Source organism: Rhinatrema bivittatum, chromosome 9, assembly GCF_901001135.1.
Source record: "Rhinatrema bivittatum chromosome 9, aRhiBiv1.1, whole genome shotgun sequence".
Taxonomy (NCBI): domain Eukaryota; kingdom Metazoa; phylum Chordata; class Amphibia; order Gymnophiona; family Rhinatrematidae; genus Rhinatrema; species Rhinatrema bivittatum.
Window position 1 is genome coordinate 264,351,283 of NC_042623.1, and position 9,510 is coordinate 264,360,792.

The 9,510-nt window shown below is 42.1% G+C and overlaps 1 protein-coding gene across 1 annotated transcript in view; it reads left to right on the forward strand.

The window, feature by feature from the left end:
- Positions 1–8,923, forward strand: part of CARD8 (caspase recruitment domain family member 8) — a 97,512-nt gene extending 88,589 nt beyond the window's left edge. Inside the window, exons 19-20 of the mRNA XM_029617376.1 lie at positions 5,027–5,302; positions 8,743–8,923. Of these exons, the coding sequence (XP_029473236.1) occupies positions 5,027–5,302; positions 8,743–8,786 (320 nt within the window). The 3' untranslated portion in view covers positions 8,787–8,923. The remainder of the gene's footprint in view (positions 1–5,026; positions 5,303–8,742) is intronic.
- The last annotated feature ends 587 nt before the right edge of the window (positions 8,924–9,510 follow it).

Here is a 9,510-nt window from a genome sequence, read left to right on the forward strand (position 1 = left end):
TCATATTTCACAGGTGACAGATTGACGTCAAACTTTATTTTTTATCATGAAGTGCATGTAAATCACCAGAGCAATGAAAAAAAGGGGGATATTCTGTAATAATATAGCCTAGGGTTTGTAAGGTCACCCTGCATGTATAGCCAGGTGTGTCAGACAAGCCCATCTGGAACATATTCACTCAAAAGCATCCATGACCTGTAGGGAAGGGATCAAGGTGGAGCCCTTAAAGGAGTAATTCTAAATAGTATCCAACACTTATCTACATTGAAATGTATTGTCACTACAGTACAGTAATTACCGTGGGTAACCGTGACCATCCCGAGGCTCGCTCTTGTCCCCCATCTCAGTACCTTGCAGAAAGCAGTTGAAATGCCAACTTGATGTTCTCCCTTGCCATAAGTGGGGCCTTTATTTCTCAAGCGTTTGCTGCACTATAGACTGAGGCGTAATACAGCAGGATAAACACTGTGGATCTCTAAAAGCTAGAAGATGGAAATGAGATAAGCGTACAGAGGGGTAACTTGCTGATGCGGCAGTTACTACCTTTAGCAGAAGGCATGGAGATTACTTCCCTTAACCAATACGTCTTGATGCTTTTAATGCAACTGCAATATTGCTGTCCCCTTAGATGGTGGGGGGAAAGGGGATTGGATTTTAGAAAACAATCAAGGGCACCGACGTCTACTGTCTGGCAAACTGATATTCAGACATAAAGGAAAAAGCACAGGACTGCTTCCACAGCTAAGTCCTAAAGGAAATGAAGAAAGTGTGCATGGGGGTAACTTTCTGGTGCGGCAGTTATTATCCTTAGCAGAAAGCATAGAGATTACTACCTTAACCAATAAGCCTTGATGCTTTAAATGCAACTGCAACATTGCTCCCCACTTTGGCAGGGTGAAAAGGGGAATTGGATTCAGGCAACAACCAAGATGTCCCTGACTTCTATGGTCTGGGTTATTGATTCGCAGACATAAGAGAAAAAGCACAGGACTGCTCCTACGGCCAAGTCCATAAGCAAAGCACGTCAAGCAGCACTGTCTGAATTTTCAAGAAAGCTCATCACCCAGTGAAAAAAAGATGCTAGCTGCAATTTTTATGGGTTATCATAAGATATGGGGATAAATGCACAGAGCGGCAGTTACATGGGAGCAACCTGAACAGAGTGGCAGTTACTACCTTAAGAAGTTTGCTGGGCAGACTGAATGGACCATTTGGTCATTTTATGTTGTCATTTCTATGTTTCTATGTATAGTTTTCAAAAACTGCCACCTACAAATGTTGGTTTTGATTTCTTAAGGCTTGTTTTGCCATTCTGCCTGTGTGGGAAAAATTTAGAGGTCCATATTCAAAAGCATTTAGCCAGATAACTGAAAAGTTATACAGGTAAATGAAGATTTGGACACTTATCCGGCTAAATTCTAGGCAGCTATTAAGATAACTGGCTACAATTTAGCCGGGTAAATTAGGGGTATTCCAGGGGTGTAAATGAGAGGAGTTGAGTTAGCTGGCTAAGGGTTAATTTATCAAAGTGCTATATGGCATTTTTGCATGCAAAAAAATGCCTTAATGCATGAGAAAGCACCATAACGTTTGGTGCGATGCAAATGACAAAAAGGGGAGAATATTTGCCAACCAAGCTATATATATATATGAATGAGAGAGAGAGAGAGAGAGAGAGAGAGACTAGCCATAATGCCTTCATGCTAGATTAGGTATTTATATCTGTATGAGAGGCCCACCTAGTAACTCGAGGCGAGGTTTAGGTATTAGTGTAGGGGTTAGGTTTGATATTCAAAGTGAGACGTACGAACAGAACAGTGCTCTTTTGTGAAGATTTGATGACCTTCGGAGTGAGGAGACTCACCCAAAATGAGATTTGTGCAGTGTTCTCTCAGCCTAGGTTGATGGACTCTCTACCTGGGTAACATCAAGCTAGGTTGAGAGAACATTGCACAAATCTCATCTTTGGGTGAGTTTCCTCACTCCGAAGGTCATCAAATCTTCACAAGAGTGTACTCTTCTGTTCGTACGTCTCACTTTGAATGTCAAAGTGGCCCCTAACCCCTACACTAATACCTAAACACCTCGAGTTACTAGGTGGGTCTCCTATATAGATATAAATACCTACCTATCATGAGGGCATTATGGCTAGTCTCTCTCTCTCTCTCTCTCTCTCTCTCTCTCTCTCTCTCTCTCTCTCTCTCTCTCTCTCTCTCTCCCTACTAAACATGGTCTCCCCAGTGGTTGTATGTAGGAAATACATGAATTCTGGCACTTATCACAAAGCTCAAAAAAGTTATTGCAATTTGCACTAAGATAGTGCTTCACATAGGTATTACTACCATAAAATACACCCCTTTTCCTATCACATGCGATATTTAGTGCATTTTGATAAATCCAGGCCTATGTTAGCTGGCTAACTCAGAGTTAGCCAGCTAACTCAGAGTTAGCTGGATAACTTAGCCTGCTAAGAATTGTCCTAAAGTTAGGCAGATAAAGTTAGCCAGCTAATTTTAAGACAGCCGGCTATGTTCAGTAGTGCACCTGCACTATTAAATAAAACTCCAAAGTTAGGCCTAGATTCATCATTCCGCTATATATTATATAAATATAGTGGAATGAGGAGCCGCAAAGAAAAAAGGGGCGGCGAGGCGATAGCGTGTACACCCGGCCTCATCACAGCGGTGCGTTTTCGCCTGCCGCAGTTGCAGCACAGTGCACACTTTCGCCCCCATAGCACCACCATAAAAGGTGGTGTTATTTCTGGCGCTACTGCCGGAGATAATGTCTAAAACATTATCGCCCGCAGCGGTACCGGAAAAAAATTTTCCTAACCCTGCCCTCCCCTTTCCCTCATTTAAATTTTAACTTTGCGATGCGGTCGCTATCGCATGCATTAGGGCGTTATCGTACGCGATAAGGCCACATCGCGTTTTAAAGATTGACCCCCTTAGCCGGTTAAGTTTATATTTTTTGCGGAATGATGAATCTAGGCCTAACTTTGCTATCTGGACAGTGCCTGAATATGGACCTCTTAGTAAATTGGGCCCAGAGTTAGTATGCAGCTGATTACCCACTAGAGGGAACTGTTTCACATTCTGCCAAGCAATCTGTAGGCAAGAATTTGCAGCATGTTCTTGGTAGAGTGAAAACACAACACTGCTATAGATTTCTTTTGTTTATTCTGGTTTTTCACAAAACCGTAATCATGCAAATTAGGCTTTCCTGAAAGAATTGTCATTTCATTAGGGATCTTGAGATAATAATATCTGGAAGGGGTTCTTCATTGAAGTATTGTTCAAAATAATTATGAAATAGTAGCTTTTTAGATAATAATAAAAAGGAGACAACCATTACAGGCATGCCTGTATAGGAGTATGCATGACACAATTAGTTCTGGAGGAAACTTCCTGTTAGAGACAGGGTGCTTGGTTCTCTGGATCATTGGTCTGACCCAGTACAGTATTTCTTATTGTTCTTATATAACCACCTGGCATGCACGGTCACTCTGGGGTCCTTCTCGTAGGGGGACAGATTTCTCTGTTAGGGTCATCCCAGTTAAAGGATAGTGCTGTTCCCTATGTTGAAATCATGATACAGGACAATAAAGATGGTAGTTTCCAAATGAAAATCTGTTTACTTATCACAGCTTGATAAAGAAATAGAACAGTCACAGCCCAGCTGGAAAATACACTGCAAAGGTAAAATAAATGAAACAGACAGTCTTTCTTATGCTAGAGTACACCATGCCACAGTTACTGAAGTACAGGGGTGAAGAAGGTAGGACAGGAGCTGAGCCCACTGGATACTGAATCCTGCCAAGATAGTTACTCCCAGGGGCCTGTGCTGGATCTCTTCCTCGCCTTCAGTTTCTCAGCTGCAGATTTATGGGTCAGCAGTATCTTTCAGCAAAACTGTGAGAAAGTCTCACAGCTTCATTAACTTCCTCTTCAGCCATGGTAGAGAGCTTTAGGGAAGAGACATTTTCCCAAAGATTGTCCATCTTTTCCCTCAGTATAAGGAGAAAACAAAATTTTTCCCACTTCTGCAGTACATTAAGGGGTGAATTTTCAAAGAGTTACGTAAAAATGTGCATATATGTATATAAGTAGCATTTACCCATGTACATGCTATTTTATAAACATCTAACATAATGGGCATATCTTTGCCTTTGCGTGCACATACACATAAGAACATAAGAAGTTGCCATACTGGGTCAGACCAAGGGTCCATCAAGCCCAGCATCCTGTTTCCAACAGTGGCCAATCCAAGTCACAAGTACCTAGCAAGTACCCAAACACTAAGAAGATCCCACGCTACTGATACTAGTAATAGCAGTGGCTACTCCCTAAGTCAACTTGATTGATAGCAGTTAATGGGTTTCTTCAAAAATATATGCATAAAAAATTGGGCATTCTACTGAGAGGCCAACAATTAAAAGACATACGCATAGATTTACCAATTTATGTCATTTTACACCTGCTAATTATTTTGTGTAAGTGATAATAAAAGGTGTTTATTGTGTACTGTTGGTTGGATGGGAGGTCTGGGTGGGCTGTGGGGAGTTGAAACTAAAGAACCAGGAGGGTCTCGATGACCTGGAGATGGACTGGATAAACTTGCGGAGTAACTGGTAAAACTGGTAATTTCAATTATGGGTGCATGTTTTAAAATGTACTGACGTGTAAATCCTGAATTACGGGAGTGAGTCCTACTTTATTTTTGTATGTAAAATATGTATGCGCATATTTTTTAAATTGGTAGGAAAAGCTCTCACATGTAATGCATTGAAATACTGGTTTTCAGTGCGTTGAATGTATTCACATGTAAGCATACATACACGTGTATGTTGTGGGGTAAAGGTATGCATAGTTCATAATATGGGAGTATCTGTTACACTTGTTATAAAACACTATCGTAAATCTTCACGCGGCCATATATACGCGTGCAGTTGTTTGAAAATTATCCTCCAAAATCCTTTGACCGAGAGCATACTACCACTTACACTTATGGTTTATGCCTTTAGACGATCTAACACAGTACACGATAACTGACCAACAGCTGATGGACCTTGCCAAGAAGCTGGGCAAGGACTGGCAAGTGCTTGGTGTCTCCTATCTCCGAATAAATATGGATGACATTGATCAAATTAAGGAAAAGAATGAAGATATCACAGTCCAGAAGTTCAAGATGTTGGCCTTGTGGCGTGAGAAGGAACAGAAGAAAGCCACAGTCAGAAGCCTGTATGACTGTCTGAAGGAGCGCAGTGATGTAGGATACGAGCTGCTTCAGATTCTGGAAGGTACACCCGTGCTGAGTTTTACCTGCTGTACCGATGTTACTGCAGAATAGTTTGGAGTCCGTGGTATTGGACAACGGCAAGCTTTATACTAAGAGATTTAAAAAAACCCTTAAAGCTGGACTTTCATAGAGTATTTTAAAGCCACTTTGCCTCTGTTCTAAACATCCGTCTTTTAATATTTTGTTTAGTGTGACAGGGCAACGGTAGAAAGCTTGGCTTCTAATGTTATCAGAATGCATAAACTTCCTGTTGTGATTTTGTCACTATCGATACAACGCTCTTAAAATCAGTCCTCCTATTTATAGTGTTTAAAATGGATGTTGCTTCCAAATTAATGTCCCCTTATGGCAATGATTTGGTTCAATGCTTCTTTTTTTCCTAAAATATATCAAGATTTCATAGTTTAGAAGTCAATTGTTTTCAAAGTAAGTTCCTAACTTTGATAGGCCCTAAAGTGACCCTTTTGAAAATTTACCAGGGCTGAATTTCCTAGGATCCTAAAATGTGGGTGGCTACAGGAGGGAGTTAGTGGAAGGACTCAAAGTGAAGTGCTTAGCACTAATTTTCAGTAAATGACCCAGGGCTAGTCGCCTGGGTCATTTACTAAAGGTTTTCTCCCATTTTGTGTCTATGGGAAAAATGCTTAGTACATGACCCCTTAGGAACTTAAATCTAGGCAAATGAATAGCAGGTCTAAATTTAGGCAACTAAGAATTATAGACAGATTCATCAAAATACTATAACTAAGGCGGAAATAGCGCCCGTGATAAAAATGGGGCGTGGTTAGGCTAATTTCCCTGCTCCTGCATCGCATAGGTAATTTCCGCAATGCACGATACATTTATCGCACCCGTGCTATTTTTCGCATTGCACGCTGATTAATCCACCGCAGGCACATTACCGACCTAAGGCGAAAGATAAATGACCCAGTTAGGTTGCTAAATTTAGGTGAATATTATACTGGAAACTTAGATTCCCAAATTCAGCTGAAAATAGGTGCCTAACTTAGGTAATTACTTAGGAAATTACTTTTTTTTAATATATCAGCCTTTTAGTTTATAACTACAATCTTACTTTTCCCCTTAATTTCTAATAATAAATGATAGCTATCAAAGTAGGCCTGACAGTCATTACTTTTCTGGTTGTCATTGAAGACATATTTATTCATAGCGATCCATGAATTAAAATTATTTTTTAATAAGAAAATAAGAATAGAGAATTGTTATGAAATATAATTATTCAGGGGCAATTTTCAGTGGAGTATATCAGCTCAATATATTGTACCAATTTGCAAAGAGAAATTCTTCTTTGCATTTATTATTGTTATTGGTCTTCTGTATTTGTATTTATTTTTTTGATTTAGTTGATTGTTAATTATGCTGTATTTATTGATTGTTATTATGCTGTACCACACTTGGAATACGTTCTTTTTGTAGTTTCCTTTTGAAGATGCTAAGATGCAAAATATGCATGCACCAAAAGAGTATGCATACTTTGTACCTACCATTCTTGCAGGTGGCTGACTGGGGGCAAAATAGCATGTGCTCTTTCAGAAATCTCATGCGCATAAAAGGCCAGATTTTAAGAACTACGCGTGGGCGTAGATTTGTGCACGCAACCTGGCGCGCCCAAATCTACGCCTGATTTTATCCAGGGTCGGCGCGCATAAGAGGGTGCACAATTGTGCAATTTGCGTGCGCTGAGCCACGCAGCCTTCCTCCATTTCCTCCGAGGCCGCTTCGAAATCGGAGCGGCCTCAGAGGGAACTTTCCTGCTACCCTCCCACCTTCCCCTCCCTTCCCCTTCCTAACCCGCCCCCCAGCCCTACCTAAACCCCCCCCCTTACCTTTGTCCTATAAGTTGCGCCTGCCTCCGGGCAGGTGTAGATTGCGCATGCCGGCCAACGGCCAGCCCGCGATCCCGGGCACAGCGGCAAATGGCCACTGTGCCTGGAGGCTCCGACCCTGCCCCCGCCCCCAGACAGCCCCGCCCCTTTTTCAAAGCCCCAGGACATACGCGCGCCCTGGGGCTTGCGAGCATCACCGAGCCTATGCAAAATAGGCTTGGTGTGCGCAGGAGCGGGTTTTTGGGGTTACGCGCGTAACCCTTTGAAAATCCGCCCCAAATTGGTTTTCTCCCTTGACTTGAATGCTTCTTTTTTTATGCTGCTAAAAAAATATGCACGCTGTGGGGCCGATGTAATAAGGTGCACTGAAGCCGCCGAAGGTTTGTATACACATGTACACATGTTTGCATGCGTGTTTTCCCATGCAAAGCCCCGTACGGGGATGTAATAAGGGTTTTGTGCACGAGAAAAAAGCGCGTACAAGCGCGCTTACAGACCTGCAGTTTTTTCTGCACAAATGCATGCAAATCATGTACAATGCATGGAGCTAGGCGTATGCTAGTGTGGGCTTTTTAATGCAGGTTTTTTACCGCCATGGTCGGGGCACAAATTAGCGCCAACTCAGGGGCCATTTTAGTCCATTGCTTGCACTGGTGCGATGTGGTTGCATTGGTGTGATGTGGTTGCACTGGTGTGATGTGGTTGCATTTGTGTGATGTGGTTGCATTGGTGCGATGTGGTTGCACTGGTGCGATGTGGTTGCATTGGTGTGATGTGGTTGCACTGGTGTGATGTGGTTGCATTGGTGCGATGTGGTTGTGTGTCCGTGCAGCTCTGGTGTGATTTTGATGATGAAGATTTCTGATTGTGTCCAGCTGTTCCTGATGCTGTGGTTTATCCTATGGGTTCACCAAAGGATGGGCAGCAGCAGAAGGTTTGGCAGGTGATAGAGGTCGTAGCAGGTCTGGGCGCCTGTCTCGGCGTCCGAGCATCCAGAGTGGCGCCTTTCTGGGCATCCTAGCATCCAGATTCCTGCCCAGCTGAGCACCTATCTCAGTGCCCTGCAGTTAATTATCACCCATGAACATATTTGCCATTTTTTCTGCAACACAGAGTTATTCAAAATATTAAAAATACCAAGATCGTACTTTCCACTGAATAGGGAGACCCATTAGCTCGCTCGCTTTTATGCGCAGATTATCAGCGCGGGTTTTTCAGCATGGATGCTGCTGCTTATTACATAGGGCCTTACCGCTCTTATGTACGTGCATTTCTTCATGAGTGTGCGGATTTCTGCGCAGAAATCATTTGCATAATTAATTTTTTTACATCCTGCGGAAGTGCCAGCTTTAGCCGTGAGCGGTGATCTAAACCCACGCTCATAACTAGCGCCTGTTTAGCCGCTGCTCTTATTACTTCGGCCCCTATGTAAGATTCACATACATTTAGCCTCATTTGAGGAGGGCAATTTTTCTGTCGTACTGTTTTACCCAGATCAATGCTTTTGAAAACTGCCTCTGCGAGTCCTAAGACTGCTGTTCCTTCTGTGCTATCCCCTATTTTAACTAAATTTTTAAACCTTTTTTTTTTGTAGGATATCTTACAGCAAACATAACTGACAATGGTGAGAGAATTTAATGGAGAGCGGCGAAGGATCCGTATCTGCATTATAATTGAAATTTGTGTCTATTTCAAAAGGTGCCTGGTTGTGAACATTTTACACATCTAAACAAGCAGCAGCAAAAAAAAAAAAAAAAAAAATCAAGGAAATTAAAGCTGTCATAGAATTCTGGTGTCTAATAGAAAAAGAAATCTTTATTTAAAATTGCTTTTTACTATGGCTGAGGGAAAAGCATGAAAAATGAAGTTGTAAATAGATGTGATGGTTAAAAAATAACTTAGATTTGCACTAGTTGAATGTGTGTTTGGCAAACACAAAATAGTTTGTGTGGTCAGTGTTATTTGAGCAGCTATTATGTTCATTCAGAAAGGCACAAACACAGTCTACAGTGGCCCTACGGCTTTTTATATCAAACTTTGACTCCCAAAGCATTTCCTATGTACTATAATACTTAGTTTCACAGTCAAATTCTGTTTTTTAACACAAGCCCTTCAAAGTATTCTAATTGGGTGGGCGCAGGGCTGCGGACTTGCATTCGATTTCCAGCCCAGGCCTTCTGCTCCACGTGGCAGCTGAAGCTGAGGATGCCACAGAGGCAGAAGGGAGGTCCCAGTTATCATGTCATGGAGATACCTAGTGGCCAGATCTAGGCCATTGATTACAGGGTTCTGGAATAAGGCCTGGTGCATGGCCATAGGCTGAGGACTGTTGCTGCCATGATTGGACCAAAGCAAATTGGAA